The sequence below is a fragment of the Nyctereutes procyonoides genome, unplaced genomic scaffold (assembly GCF_905146905.1).
Source record: "Nyctereutes procyonoides isolate TBG_1078 unplaced genomic scaffold, NYPRO_anot_genome, whole genome shotgun sequence".
NCBI classification, from domain to species: Eukaryota; Metazoa; Chordata; class Mammalia; order Carnivora; family Canidae; genus Nyctereutes; species Nyctereutes procyonoides.
In genome coordinates, this window is record NW_026575045.1 from 5,961,522 (window position 1) to 5,977,040 (window position 15,519).

The 15,519-nt window shown below is 42.0% G+C and overlaps 1 protein-coding gene across 4 annotated transcripts in view; it reads left to right on the top strand.

Moving 5' to 3' along the window:
* ARFGEF3 (ARFGEF family member 3) overlaps window positions 1-15,519 on the top strand; it is a 175,425-nt gene that overhangs the window by 152,631 nt on the left and 7,275 nt on the right. For all 4 annotated transcript variants that reach the window (XM_055324697.1, XM_055324698.1, XM_055324700.1 and 1 more), the window contains 7 exons: window positions 414-542; window positions 3,218-3,394; window positions 4,710-4,824; window positions 5,615-5,717; window positions 5,943-6,074; window positions 7,548-7,669; window positions 12,574-13,759. In XM_055324697.1, the coding sequence (XP_055180672.1) occupies window positions 414-542; window positions 3,218-3,394; window positions 4,710-4,824; window positions 5,615-5,717; window positions 5,943-6,074; window positions 7,548-7,669; window positions 12,574-13,759 (1,964 nt within the window). The remainder of the gene's footprint in view (window positions 1-413; window positions 543-3,217; window positions 3,395-4,709; window positions 4,825-5,614; window positions 5,718-5,942; window positions 6,075-7,547; window positions 7,670-12,573; window positions 13,760-15,519) is intronic.

Sequence of the window (15,519 nt, forward strand, 5' to 3'; positions counted from 1 at the left end):
AAACCTTGAGAGTAATTAATACCACTGAATTGCATATGTAAAAAGGGTTAAAGTGACAAATTTTTGTTACATATTTACAACAAAATAATGTTTTAAAAGAATGTATGCTAAGATGATACAAAAGGATATTTTATTATTTTGGTATTGTCAGCTCCCAAGAAATCTGATAGTTATTTCAATATAGTAAAATTTGCCACATCACCTTCTTCCTGTAGGGGAATGAGAAGAAATTTGGGATTTTCCCCCTTTAACTTTGTTAGAGCATGTAAATCATAATCTGCCCATGCTTGTAGACACTGAGGACTACCACACTGCCATATGGCACACTGCTAAACTCACGATGTTTAGTTTGATCTTATGACTCTCTATTATGTTGAACTGGATTTCACAGAGATCTGCTTTTTCATATGCAGGGCTGATAGAAGTCTGGATCATCCTGCTGGAGCAGCTAACAGCGGCTGTGTCCAACTGTCCACGTCAGCACCAACCGCCAACCTTGGATTTACTCTTTGAGCTGTTGAGAGATGTTACCAAAACACCTGGTAAGAATTTCTATGTCTGTCTTTTGTGGGGAGGTATTATGCATATAACTTTTTTCAGGAAGGTATTTCCATGTGTCTACTTGTTTTACACCTATAACCCTAGACTTGGTGCAGAGCTTCATGCATAATAGATGCTCAGTAAATACTTGTTAAATGGTAATGATGCAGTTATGTTTAAGATATGTCCTGTTAGGGCAGCCCCAGTGGCACAGTGGTTTAGCGCCGCCTGCAGCTCAGGGCGTGATCCTAGAGACCCTGGATCGAGCCCCACCTCAGGCTCTCTGCATGGAGCCTGCTTCTCCCTCTGCCTGTGTCTCTGCCTCTCTCTGTGTGTGTGTCTCTATGAATAAATAAATAAAATCTTTTTTAAAAAAAAGATATGTCCTGTTATTATGTACGTGTCTTCCCATCAGTCCATTTACAAATAATACGTACTATCCAGTTAGGTGTGTTGGATCCCTACAATAATCAGGCCAAGGCTATTGGCTTTGCTCTGTTCTATGATCACAGCCTCCTCTTGGCCCTACGGCTGTCAGTAAGGCTCGCTGAGTCTTCAGTGACATAAACAAACCACTCAAAATTATGTACAATATTAAAACAGCAAGATCTTACATATATAAAGGTCATAGGTGATTAGATTTAGAAAAAGACATAGTGGCACCTGGCTGGCTCCATCAGTTGAGCATCTGACTTTTTTATTTTTTTTTTATTTTTATTTTTATTTTTTTTGAGCATCTAACTCTTGATTTCAGCTCAGGTCATGATCTCAGGCTTCATGATCAGTGTGGAGTCTGCTTAAGATTCTCTCTCTCCCTTTCCCTCAGCCCCTCCCCGACTCATGCTCGCTCTCTCTCTCAAAAAAAGAAAAAGACATGTAGTGATCACCTAATACCTTGCTAGTACAGGAAAAGAATGGCCCTGCGGAATTTATTTCTTCTTTTGATTCAATCAAATTTAGCATATATACTTAACACATGCAAATTTTCCCAAGATCCAAGCCACTATAGAAATTTTAATTTTTACAAACAGAATCAGAACCACAAATGAACCCACTAGTCAATTCCATAGTAATAAGAGGAGTTTCATATTTATTACAAACTGGTGAAGACTTGATAACTGGTACGGTATTAAGATCCATTGCAGTTTGTAGCAGAATTTTTTTCCAAAAAAGCCAGCATAGCTATTCTCATGTCAAAAGGTTATAAGCCCTTTATCCAAAAATAAGCAGGTATTTTACAGAATTAATTATATAGCTCTCCCTCACTAGTTAGTACTGTTTTCTGTTTTCACATTGCCATTAACTGTGTGTGAAGAGCACTCAACCTAATAATTAATTCTACTAGAAATCTATCATCAAAGGAAATTAATAGTGATGAAAACAAAATGAGTATAAAATGATTGCTGAAATATATTGAATACCAAAAAAATTATGAACACCCTAAATGGGTTAAGTAAATTACAATGAGAGCATATAAATATCCCACAGATATAAAAATGAGTATTTGTGAATAACATTTAAAGTATATATACTATGGAGTACAACCACAACATTGAAATTTTATGCATCTATAAATACACATGTCCATTCAAAAGGACTAGAAGTCAAACATAAAATGTAATTATCTCTGTGGGTGAGGTTTCTTTCTTCGTATTCTCATTCTTTTCTGTGTTTATTAGAAAAAAGGTTTCTTACTTTTGTAATCAGAACTTTAAAAATCCATCACTTTCACAAGGATTTTCATTATAGCATTGTCTAAAGCAAAAAGTTAGAACACCTTAAGTGTCCATCAGTAAGGGAATGGATAAGTAACTGTTGTGTATACATGCAATGGAATTGTATGTGGCAGTAAAAATGAGGAATATCGGGATCCCTGGGTGGCGCAGCGGTTTGGCGCCTGCCTTTGGCCCAGGGCACGATCCTGGAGACCCGGGATCGAGTCCCACGTCGGGCTCCCGGTGCATGGAGCCTGCTTCTCCCTCTGCCTGTGTCTCTGCCTCTCTCTCTCTCTGTATGACTATCGTAAATAAAAAAAAAAAAAATTTAAAAAAAAAATGAGGAATATCTAAATTCTCTGATACAGAATGATCTCTAACACATGTTAATGTGTTTCTTGATGTTTCATATAGATATTTATATGTAAACTTTAGAGGACATTTTCTTATATGTGTATCTCTGTTTACCTCTAGGGGAGTTAATTAGGTGATACTTTGGCTTTATTGGTATTATTTGAATTTTTATGAATTTATTCATATATCACTTGCATAACTATATTCATAACAGAAACAAAAGAGAAGCACCTGAGTGGCTCAGTCATTTAAGCCTCTGAGTCTGGATTTTAGCTCAGGTCATGATTTCCAGCTCGTGGGATTGAAGTCCCAGTCCAGCTCTGCACCCAGGGGTAGTCTGCTTGAGATCCTCTCTCCTTCTCCCTCTGCCCCTCCCCCTACTCTCATGCTCTCTCTCTAAAATAAATCTTAAAAAAGAAAAGAAAAATGCCAGTGAAGACCATATATTCCCCCCAGTCAGTAGTAAATTCTTTTTCCTTGCAACTTCTTGGGGGGTGGGGTGAACTCCTGTGAAAGAACTGGGGCATGCCAAGTGATGGCAGTAACTTCTGTTTCCCTACAGGAGAGCTGTTGTGATCACAGTTCTGATGCCAACTTTTCTATTTCAGGACCGGGTTTTGGTATCTATGCGGTTGTTCACCTTCTCCTCCCTGTGATGACCCTTTGGCTCCGACGTAGCCATAAAGACCATTCGTACTGGGATGCAGCTTCTGCTAATTTCAAGCACGCCATTGGCCTGTCTTGTGAGCTAGTGGTGGAGCACATTCAAAGCTTTATACACTCAGGTATCTTTGGTCCCCTAGCAGTCCATACTGAGTATTTTTTTTCATGGGAAGCATCACTGTCAAAAAATACCAGTGTATGATTTTTGTCCAGATATTACCTAAATAGAACTATATGGTCAGTGCCAACCTTCTCCTAGATTATCAAAATGAAAATTAATACTTAAAATACATATAAGAATATAGTGCCATCTAGTAGATCTGTGCATGAGAAGAGAGGAGGCAAGTTCAACTATGTAATAAATTAAATAAAGAAAAAAGAACTAGCTCTGTAGTCTGTAGGTGAGAGGATGTATATCCTCCTGCTTCCTCCGGGAGGCTAAATGGAGGAGATAAGATTTGAGAAAAGGCTTAAATTATAGGCAAGAAGTTGCTTAAGAGGTTAGGGGTGAAGTATCTTAATATCTGTGGTACTTTGAAGATGACCTGAAAGTATGTGGCAGATAGTATATTGAAGTCAGAAAAAAAAATCACTGTTAACCTAGAAGTTATAATTCAATATGCCTTTGGCTTCTCTTTATAAAGGAAGAGGTAAGGTAAGAGACGCCCTTGTTGAAGAGGTTAGAAAAATTCATGAGATGTTCACCCCAAGGGAGAATCAAAAAGCAAAGTAAGAAATGGGTGGCTCTACTAAAGTTAATAAGCTTGCCTCCACAAAAAAAGAACGTTAATTGAGAAAGACAACAAGTGGGTGTTTCCACATGTAAGCGATAATTAGCCCTACAGGTATGTTCTTAGCTGGATCACTGCTTTGCCCAGCACAGAACCACTGAGGATTCTACTAAAAATTAAATCTGTGTCATCACATGGACTTTGAGGGAAAGAATATACATGTATTCCTTGAATTGGGAAAATAGAATGTGATTTGGAGAAGTCTCATTTTCTTTAGTCTGGGGATAGTGTGCCAGGCTGAGTTCAAGAACTGTTAAGATGAAAGGGTTTGTTTGCCACGAGCATTTAATTAGTCTGTCAAGAGTAAGGAAACTGTAGGTTTCATTTTTCTATTTTTTTTAAGAATTTAAATTTTGTATACAGAAAAGAACACGCACAGCCTGAATAGTAGCTAGTATAAGTGGATGAATTACATGCTTAACTTCGAAAAATGTGTATCAACACATAAAAGTAAGCCTCATATTTCATCATGAAATGATTAATACAAGCTAAAGTCAAGTTCAGAAAAAATCCAAGAAAATTACTTTTTCCCTAGATTTTTATACATCTTTTTATTGCTCAGACTTTCCCCTTTTACTAAAAATGTCATTTTAACCCTCTCCTTTACAAGAGTTGAGTGAAATTCTGGTTTTACTTTTCCATGTAGACATCAGGTATGAGAGCATGATCAACACGATGCTGAAGGACCTGTTTGAGTTACTGGTAGCGTGTGTGGCCAAGCCCACAGAAACCATCTCCAGAGTGGGCTGTTCCTGTATTAGGTGAGGAAAAGATTCTTTGCCTCTCCACAAAGTTAAGAATTTTTATTATGAAATCCAAGGGAGTTAAATTCTTTTATTGTAGCAATCCACTTTTTGGACTGCTTTCTATAAGTAAAAATGTCTATATGTATATGCTAATAATGCTTCATTTCAATGTGTAAGGCATTATACAAAGAGAGATGCTCTGTGCATAGGAAGTCAAGGTCCCTACCCTCAAAGAGGCTTATAGCCTTTTCTAAAGGACATAACAGAGAGAGACACATGAAAAATGACAATAGTTAGGAGTTACTGTACATGCCAAGGAAGGCAGGGGAGTAGGATGTCAGCAAGGACTTTTTATATTAATGACATTTGGTCAGATCACCCAAAGTGGGCAACATCTTGATAGATGGGGACTTGCAAGCAGAACATCACAAACATAAGCATGGAGATCTGAGTCATAAATGACAACAGAGTTTTTATTATTTTGGTTGTTATTTGTAGAGGAGTAGTAGAAAATGAGGCTAGAATAGAAAAATTAGTACAGAGTATATATACAGTCTTGCATGCAAAGCCTAAGTTGAGACATTGCCCTATCTGTAATGGGGACCCATTGCTATTTGATATTTTTATAGGAAAATACCTTAGGAAATAGTGTTGTGACAATAGATAGGATACCAGTTGGATTGAGGACAAGTGTAATAAGAGGCAGCAAGACTTGAATGGAAGCTGTGGAACAAATCTGTGCATTCGTCTGTAAGGGCAACAAAAGGTACAGATTCAAGACTTCTTTCCTGGTTTCTTTGAGCAGGTACGTCCTTGTCACAGCAGGCCCTGTGTTCACTGAAGAAATGTGGAGGCTTGCCTGCTGTGCCCTGCAGGATGCGTTCTCAGCCACACTCAAGCCAGTGAAGGTAAATTGTTGGCAGGTGGAGCCAGAGCAGGTTCGAGTCATCTCGTGCCTGTCAAGTTGGGCATCTGGATGCTGCCCTCCTTCTCTTATCAGGCAGGCTCACTTGAAATCCTACAGAGGGTGAAGTTGTCCAATCTGTGCTTTTGTCCCAAACACCAGGACCGTAACAGCTCTAGAACACAGGGCCTGGATGCACCCAGGAAACCTCTGCTGTGTTTCTCCCTAGGATCTATTGGGCTGCTTCCACAGTGGCACTGAGAGCTTCAGTGGGGAAGGCTGCCAGGTGAGGGTGGCGGCCCCCTCCTCCTCCCCCAGTGCTGAGGCCGAGTACTGGCGCATTCGAGCCATGGCTCAGCAGGTAAGGACTGGGACTTGTGATTCCCAGGACTTTTACAAGCGTCTTCTTGAAGGTCTTGCATAATCAGATTGTCTTTCATTCCCTTAGGGACATACACTTCCTGGCTCTGACATCTTGTCAGTACTGTTCTTGATGAGGACCACTAACCCAGTCAACATCATTATAATCCTTTCCGCCATCTCTTTCTTGTTGTGTCCTCCAGTGCCCAGATCAGATAAAGTCCTCTTTCTGCCTGGCCCCTACACTTCATACACCACTTGACTTTCTCGGACTCTGTATATTATCCATATTTGCTGAAATATTGATGGTACTTGCAGTCTACAAGTGCCTAAGGATGGCAAACCTATTTGGATTTTTCCTTATGTTTCCCATGCAGAGTTTGACATTTACAAGCTGCTTAATTTCAGTCAAATGTAAATCATAACTAAAATTAAAATATACTTACCTATTCAGGGATCACCATGTACCAGTGACTTTTTCTGCTAACAGAGGTCAGAAGTCAGAAAAGTTGATTGAGTCTCCTGAGGAGCAAAGAACATGTCTGTATACTTACCTTGGTATTAGTAGAGCCATGCATATAGAAGATACTTAGTAAATATCTGTTGAGTAGGTGAGTTACTAAATCACCAAAGGCCTTGCAGCCTTAGCACTAGCTACAGATATGCCCCCAAACACTCAAGTAGCATGTCAGTCTACTGCTAAGAAACCCTGCATGCGGCTTCCAGCAGATTAATTAAACATTGTCCCTAAATTTACAATCTATCATGTAATGGCAACAGACCTATTTGAATTATGTCTTCATATACAAAAGACATCTTCTGCATGTATGTGGTATGTTTAAATATTAAGCAATTTTTATAAATGTATTTGCAGTATTGGATTGAATTATTGGAAAAGTATTCTAATTCTTTACAAAAATAAAGTGAATTAAGGGTTATATTCAGAATTGCCTTTTCTCTATAAGAGCTATTTAAACTCTTAATAAAATCTCCCTTAGTATATCCAGGATACTCTGATTATCAATTTATAAGTTTCCTGGCTAGGTCTGGTTTCTAAATGTCCTAATTAATTTCTTATTCCTGTGTTGGATAGAATACCACAGAGATGTCAAAATCGGAGATATTTTTTATAAACACGGCCCCTCTTTATTTACTCTTAATTAATATTAAATATCAGCACTTACTAGTTGGAGTGTAATGAGTTGTCACGTGATTAAAGTAGTCCTGTTATTTGTGTTAGTATCAGCCACTAACTTCTGAATATTTACTCTTCTGTTCTAATGCTATGCATATGTAATATGCACATATTAATTCTCTCAACATATCATGTAGGAAACCATTGTCAACTTCATTTTATAGGTGAGAAAATGAGTAGAAAGAGTAAGAAATTTATCCAGGGCCATCCAGCTAATCCCTATTGGAGTCAGGTGGAGGATGACAGAGCTCTGAACTGTACCTTTGCATACCTTTGCAGGTGTTTATGTTGGACACACAGTGCTCACCCAAGACTCCAAACAACTTCGATCATGCTCAGTCTTGTCAGCTCATTATTGAGCTGCCTCCTGATGAGAAGCCAAATGGACACACCAAGAAAAGGTAAGCAGCTAATAAGCTTAAACATGTGGGGAGCTTACAACTAAGGAAGGTTCTATTTATTTTCATTTCTGGCTCATTGAAATCCAAGATTTGGCTAAGAATGACATTTATAGAGTCGTTTAGCAAAGGTTTTTACAGAAAACTGTTTCTGTAAAGCTTCAACATTTCACATGTACTAGTTTCATAGGACTACCATAGTGAATACCATCAGCTGGGTGGCTCAAACAACAGAAATGTATTTGCTTACAGTTCTGAAGCCTAGAAGTCCAAGATCCAGGTGTCAGCAGGGTTGGTTTCTTCCGAGGCCTCTCTCCTTGGCTTCTGGATGGATGCTTTCTCCCTGTGTCTTCATGTGGTCTTTCTTCTGTATGTGTCTGTGTCCTAATCCCTTCTTATAAGGACACTGGTCATATTGTATGAGAATCTACCTTAATTATTTTTCAAGAACTTAACTCCCAATACAGTCACACTGTGGTAATGTGGGTTTGGACTTCAACATATGAATTTGGGTGGGTGGACATAACTCAGCATGTCTATAGTATATCCATGGTCTCTCTTTTTTTAAAGTGTAATATGAGGCATGATTCATACTGTTTCAGGGAGAAATACTTCAACTTTTCATGAGCTATTGGGAGATAAAAACATCTGTGCCCAGCCACAAGAATCTGTCCCTTTTTAGATTGATTGATTGATTGATTGATTTATAATTAGAGACACAGAGCAGAGGGAAGGGAAGAAGGAAAGGGAAAGAATCTCAAGCAGACTCCCCACTGAGTGCAGAGCCTGATGCAGGCTGATCCCAAGACCCTGAGATTGAGACCTGAGCCAAAATCAAGAGTCAGATGCTAAACCAACTGAGCCACTCAAGTACCCCCAAATCTTACCCGTTCTAAATACTATCATTTTGCCTACAAACTATTGTTCCTAGCCTTGAAGATAATACCCATGACTGGAATTTCCCATTTTTAAACTTCCAGCCTACTAATAATAATGATGGTAAGTATTTGAGCATGATATGTAAGATACAGCAGCTAGATACTTCCACTCCCATTTTATCCATGGGAAAACATTCAGAGAGGCCAGGCCACCTATCCAGGGACACCTAAGCACAAAGGCGTGGAGCCATCTGGCATTCTTGGATTTGATTCTTATTACAGAGCAGTTCTTATCTTAGCACGAGATGTAGCACAAGATGCGGTAGACCTAAGGAAGGTTCGTATCTATGCTCATCCTCAAAGGTTCATGTTGAAGTTACCCATGGGGAAAAAAAATATCTAAATCAAATTCAGATTATAGTATTAATAAAGAGAAATCTGGGTGTGGTTTTAAATCATCTCTAGATAGCCCCTGAGCTTTACAGTATCCACCTAATGTGAGAGCTTTAAGATATGGTACTTGAAATTCAGAATCTGTTTCTCTCTGAAACTGGCATTAGCAGGTCTTCAGTCAGCCACTGGTTAGGCAATTAATTCTCCAGGAAGAGACCTTTCCTTTGCACTTGGTCTCAGAAGCACTTCACAGTCCCCTTTGTAATGGGTGTGCAGACCAAAAGGATGAAACACTTGGGTACAACAAATTGAAAAATTATCTGTTCATTTTTGTTTGTTCCAGGTCTTTTTTAAAAATATTCTGTCAATATAAATGATTAAGAGTTGTGCATCTATAACAGTTATTTCACTTTTTTGGCACCTCTCTGAAATTTTGATCTCTGTATTACTGCTCCAGCTGCGTCCCTTTATTGTCTTATTATGTATCATGGAGCTTGATCCTAAAGCAGAAGGCATTTTTTTAAACTTTTCACATGCGCACTTAGTCCCCTTGATACTTTAGGATATAAAATTGCTATCTTGGTTGATAAAGATATTCCATAACTCAAACATGGCCTTGCATCAACTGTCTTTTTATTTTTTAATAATAAATTTATTTTTATTGGTGTTCAATTTGCCAACATACAGAATAATACCCAGTGCTCATCCCGTCAAGTGCCCCCCTCAGTGCCCGTCACCCATTCACCCCCACCCCCCACCCTCCTCCCCTTCCACCACCCCTAGTTCGTTTCCCAGAGTTAGGAGTCTTTATGTTCTGTCTCCCTTTCTGATATTTCCTACCCATTTCTTCTCCCTTCCCTTCTATTCCCTTTCACTATTATTATATTCCCCAAACGAATGAGACCATATAGTGTTTGTCCTTCTCCGATTGACTCATTTCACTCAGCATAATACCCTCCAGTTCCATCCACGTTGAAGCAAATGTGGGTATTTGTCATTTCTAATGGCTGAGTATTTCTAATGGCTGAGTGTCAACTGTCTTTTTAAACATTCACTGGTAAAGGGCTTTCCAGCTCTCAGGGAAGGTGACAGATCATGTCCTGTGGGCTCTGGTGTTTATATCTTCCAAAGGTTGATCAAACTTACCCCTCTCTGGTTGGGTTCCTGCTTCAGGAGTCCAGACTGCCAAGGGCATGGGGTTGAGGTGTCAGAGCCATTTCTCAAGGAGAATGTTGCTTCCGGGCAGCATTTGTACTTAGAGCCAATCTGTTTTTGTCAGTTTGTCTTGAACACTTACTGAGAGCTGCTCTCACCTTTCCCAGCCTTGAATAAGATAATAAGATACCGCCCTGGCCCTTGAAGACTTTACGGTGTAATGGGGCAGACAGACAAGGGAAAAGACTTGAGTGGCGACAGGATTTCCCTTAAGGTAGTATCCTATAGCTATAGACATGAAACACTTGATCAACTTGGGGGCTTTTAAAAAGAATGCATATTCAGGGTTCCTGATACCTTAAATAACTTATCAAAAGAAGGGCAGAATGAGGAGTTATTATTTGAGGGGTATTGAATTTGGGATGAAAAGTTCTAGAAATAGACAGTGGTGACAGTTGCCCAAAATGGTGCAGGTACTTAATGCCATTGAATTGTGCTTTTAAAAATGGCTAATATAGGGACACCCCGGTGGCTCAGCGGTTGAGTGTCTGCCTTTGGTTCAGGGCATGATCCGATCAGGTTCCATGTCGGGCTCCCTGCAGGGATCCTGCTTCTCCTTCTGCCTGTGTCTCCACCTCTCTCTGTGTGTCTCTCATGAATAAATAAATAAAATCTTTAAAAAAAATAAATTAAAAAAATTAAAATGGCTAAAATAAAATAAACTTTTATGTTATGTATATTTTACCACCAAAGCAAGTTACTTAAATGAGTTGTTAGAAAAGGATATGGTTTGTAAATGGCAGATCTGTGCTGATTACACCATGCTGCCTCAGTGTACCATGGCACGGAGGGCAAGGTCAGCCTTTAAATGTACAGAAGCATTTGTGTTCCTTTTTGTTAAAAGAGTAATTTTGAAATGCAAGGCCATAGCTAACCATATTAACATAGTGGTTGGAGCTTTAAATAAATACTGTTAATTAATTAGAGTTGTCATAAATTCATAATTACCCCGTATGGTATTTAGTTTGCAACATAATGGTATAAGCTATTTTCATGCAGTTCTAAGAGCAGCAAAACAAGTGAAACCATAAACCACAAACCACATGGGTGAATTATAATATTTAACAAAGGTAGTACCTGGAATTGAAATCGTATAAGAATACAGCCAAACAGAAGAGGCCAAATCACCAAGGGGCACTGGTAAGGCTTCCTTATGTGGGCTGTGCCCGCCTCTCAACCAGGGGACCTGGCCGGGTGGGTGTCTAGGGAGGATTCGTCCCCTCCCCCTGTGCCACGTAGCTGACCTGAGGGGCCTCTCAGCAAATCCAAGTAAGCATTCCAGGGCCACAAAGGAGCCCTGTGGCCATGTTGGCAGGAAAGGACACAGAAGAGAATTATAAGTGTTGAATGAATGCTGCTTTGTCTCTCAGGTTTGGTTTAGAAAGCTTGAGTTCAGTCATCTATATCTTAAATTTGCAAATGTGTGACCCTCGCCCATTTCACATGCTGGAAGCACTGGAGTTTTTATATATATGCACCTAAAGCATTAACAGTTAATCCCGGTAAACTGGCTTGGTCCCTAGAAAGCTAGACTTCAATGAGATTGCTAACAGCTCTGGGTTTAAGGGGAAAAAAAAAAAAAAAACAGGTAGGGAAGAAAACCAATTAAAATTCATAGAATTGGCCAGAAGTTGTTACTTTCTGATTTTATTTCCTTCACGGTTACAGGTAATAAAATGTCAAATGTTGTATCCCATCACTGAGCCTATACTGAAAAGTTTTTATAAAACAGTAATATCATATAGCGCCTAGATTTTAGGAAGTGTCCGCAGTTCTGTTAACCATGATTAAAATGGTGTAATGCCCCAAGAAGTTTGCCCTTTTGAAAGGAAGGCATTAGGGACGCCTGGGTGGCCCAGTGGTTCAGGTCGTGATCTCGGGGTCCCAGGATCGAGCCCCGCATGGGGCCCCCTGCGGGGAGCCTGCTTCTCCCTCTGCTCGTGTCTCTGCCTCTCTCTGTGTGTCCCTCATGAATGAATGAATGAATGAATGAGTAAATAAATAAATAAATAAATAAATAAATAAATAAATAAATAAAAGCTGTAAAAGAAATAATGAAATAAAATGTATAGATAAATGAAGGCGTTGAAATAAAGCCGGTCAGTGTATCATTTGGCCCAAGTCATTCGAAAATGGGTGACCGGGATCCCTGGGTGGCGCAGCGGTTTGGCGCCTGCCTTTGGCCCGGGGCGCGATCCTGGAGACCCGGGATCGAGTCCCACGTCGGGCTCCCGGTGCATGGAGCCTGCTTCTCCCTCTGCCTGTGTCTCTGCCTCTCTCTCTGTCTCTCTCTCTCTCTCTCTCTCTCTCTATCATAAGTAGATAAAAATTAAAAAAGAAAGAAAGAAAATGGGTGACCTTCGAGTGGCTTTAGAGGCCAACGCGGGTGGCTTTAACCGATCCGTTTGTTTGCGTTTGAAGCGTCTCCTTCCGGGAGGTTGTGGTGAGCCTGCTGTCTCACCAAGTGCTGCTGCAGAACCTGTACGACATCTTGCTAGAGGAGTTCGTCAAGGGCCCGTCCCCGGGAGAGGAGAAGGCGGCCCCGGCCCCCGAGGCCAGGCCGGCCGGCTTCCTCAGATACATCTCCATGCAGAACCTGGCCGTCATATTCGACCTGCTGCTGGACTCGTACCGGACGGCGCGCGAGTTCGACACCAGCCCCGGGCTGAAGTGCCTGCTGAAGAAGGTGTCCGGCATCGGCGGCGCCGCCAACCTCTACCGCCAGTCCGCCATGAGCTTCAACATTTATTTCCACGCGCTGGTCTGCGCCGTCCTCACCAACCAGGAGGCCATCACCGCCGAGCAGGTGAAGAAGGTCCTCTTTGAGGACGACGAGAGGAGCACGGACTCGTCCCAGCAGTGCTCGTCGGAGGACGAGGACATCTTCGAGGAGACCGCGCAGGTGAGCCCCCCGAGGGGCAGGGAGAAGCGGCGCTGGCGCGCCCGGCTGCCCTCGCTGAGCGTGCAGCCCGTCAGCAACGCCGACTGGGTGTGGCTGGTCAAGCGGCTGCACAAGCTGTGCATGGAGCTGTGCAACCACTACATCCAGATGCACCTGGACCTGGAGAGCAGCGCGGAGGAGGCGCCCGTCTTCAGGAGCGACCCGTTCTTCATCCTGCCCTCCTTCCAGTCCGAGTCCTCCACGCCGTCGACCGGCGGCTTCTCGGGCAAGGACACCCCTTCGGAGGATGACCGGAGCCAGGCCCGGGACCACGCGGCCGAGCCCGGGAGCCTGAGCCCCAGGGTGGAGAAGAAGGACCCGGGCCGCAAGAAGGAGTGGTGGGAGAGCGCGGGCAACAGGATCTACACCATGGCGGCCGACAGGACCATCTCCAAGCTCATGACCGAATACAAAAAGAGGAAGCAGCAGCACAACCTGCCCGCCTTCCCCAAAGAGGGCAAAGTGGAGAAGAAGGGAGAGCCGCTGGGCGCCAGGGGCCAGGACTCCCCGCTGCTGCAGCGTCCCCAGCACTTGATAGACCAGGGGCAGATGCGCCACTCGTTCAGCGCGGGCCCTGAGCTGCTGCGGCAGGAGAAGAGGCCCCGCTCGGGCTCCACCGGGAGCTCGCTGAGCGTCTCGGTGCGGGACGCCGAGGCGCAGATCCAGGTGGGTTCCCGCCGCCCCGACGAGCAAGCGCGCGTTAGCCTGTGGTGGTACCAACCGACTGTTTTCATCCCAAGTCTTCCCAGCCCGTTAGGAGCACAGGATGCTCATTGCTTGGAAGGCTTCGAGTGGGCCTGCCCCTTCACGTATTTAAGATTCGTGACTCAGCTTGAGAAGAAGACGGTGTTGGTACTGCTTAAGAATAGATGAGAGATGGGGAAAGAGAACAAGAGGGATCTAAAGTCACAGGGAGCCCTTTAGAAATAATCCGAGTGTTTGAACTGTGGGCTCCTGCCGCAGGCATAAGTTAGAAGATCTTAGATCTTAGGATTCTGTGGACCTACACAAAAAAATGTATTCTTAGAGTAAACGTAAGTTTGGACTTGGCGTGAATCTTGCAAGACGCCTTATTTTCCTCTAAAGTATCTTGAAAACAACCCAACTTCAAAACCAGACTAGATTTGCAAAAGTCCAGTCAAACAGAGATGTATGGTTATACTATAATAGATGACCTTTTGGCCAAATAACACGGCTTAATTTTTGTCATGTCTTGGAGATTTGCTGATGATTTTAAAAGTCACCCTGAATGAAGGTAGTCCTATTCCAGTTTGCTAAGCATTATGGAGGCTGATAATTTAAAATGTCATTATGAGAAGGCAAGAGAATTTTTAAAAATCTGAGGAATAGGTAGGTAAGATCTTTGTACAGGCATACCTCGGAGATATTGCGGGTTTGACTCCAGACCACTGCAATAAAGCAGATATCAGAGTGAGTCAAATGAATTTTTTGGTTTCCCAGTGCATGTTAAAATTATGTTCACACTATGCTATAGTCTATAAAATGTGCAATAGCATATTTAGAAATACACACACACACACACACACACACACACAACCTTAATTTAAAAAATACTCTGTTGCTAAAAAGTGCTGACCATCCTCTGAGTTCTCTACAAGTCAGTCTTTCTGCCAGCGGAGGGTCTTTCTTCGACATTGATGGCTGCTGACCAATCGGGGTGATGGTTGCGGAAGGTTGTGGTGGCTATGGCAATTTCCTAAAATAAGGCAACAATAAAGTTTGCTGCATTGACTCTTTCATGAATGATTTCTCTATAGCACGCAATGCTGTCTGGTAGCATTTACCCCCAGTAGAAACTTCTTTCAAAATGGGAGTCCATCCTCTCAAACCCTGCAACTGCTTTATCAACCGAAGTTTATGTAATATTCTAAATCCCTCACTATCTTTTCAACAATCTCCACCGCATCTTCACTGGAAGTAGATTCCAGCTCAAGCAACCACTTTCTTTGCTCCTGCATAAGAAGCACCTCCTGATCTGTTCAGGTTTGATCAGGAGATCAAAGCAATCCAGTCCCATTTCCAGACTCCACCTCTAATTCTAGTTCTCCTGCTATTCCCACCACATCTGCAGGTACTCCCTCTGGGGAAGTCCTGAACCCCTCACAGTCATCCATGAGGGCTGGAATCCGCTTCTTCCAAACTCCAGTTCGTCTTGATGTTTTGACCTCTTCCTATGAATCATAATGTTCTTCATGGCATAGAATAGTGAATACTTCCCAAGTTCTCAATATGCTTTGTCCAGATCCCTCAGAGGAATCGCTATCTATAGCAGCTACAGTCTTACGGAATGTATTTCTTATATATTAACTTGAAAGTAGAAATGACTCTTTGATCCAAGGGCTGTAGAATAGATGTTGTGTTAGCAGGCATGAAGATAGTATTAATCTTATTGTACATCTCCATCA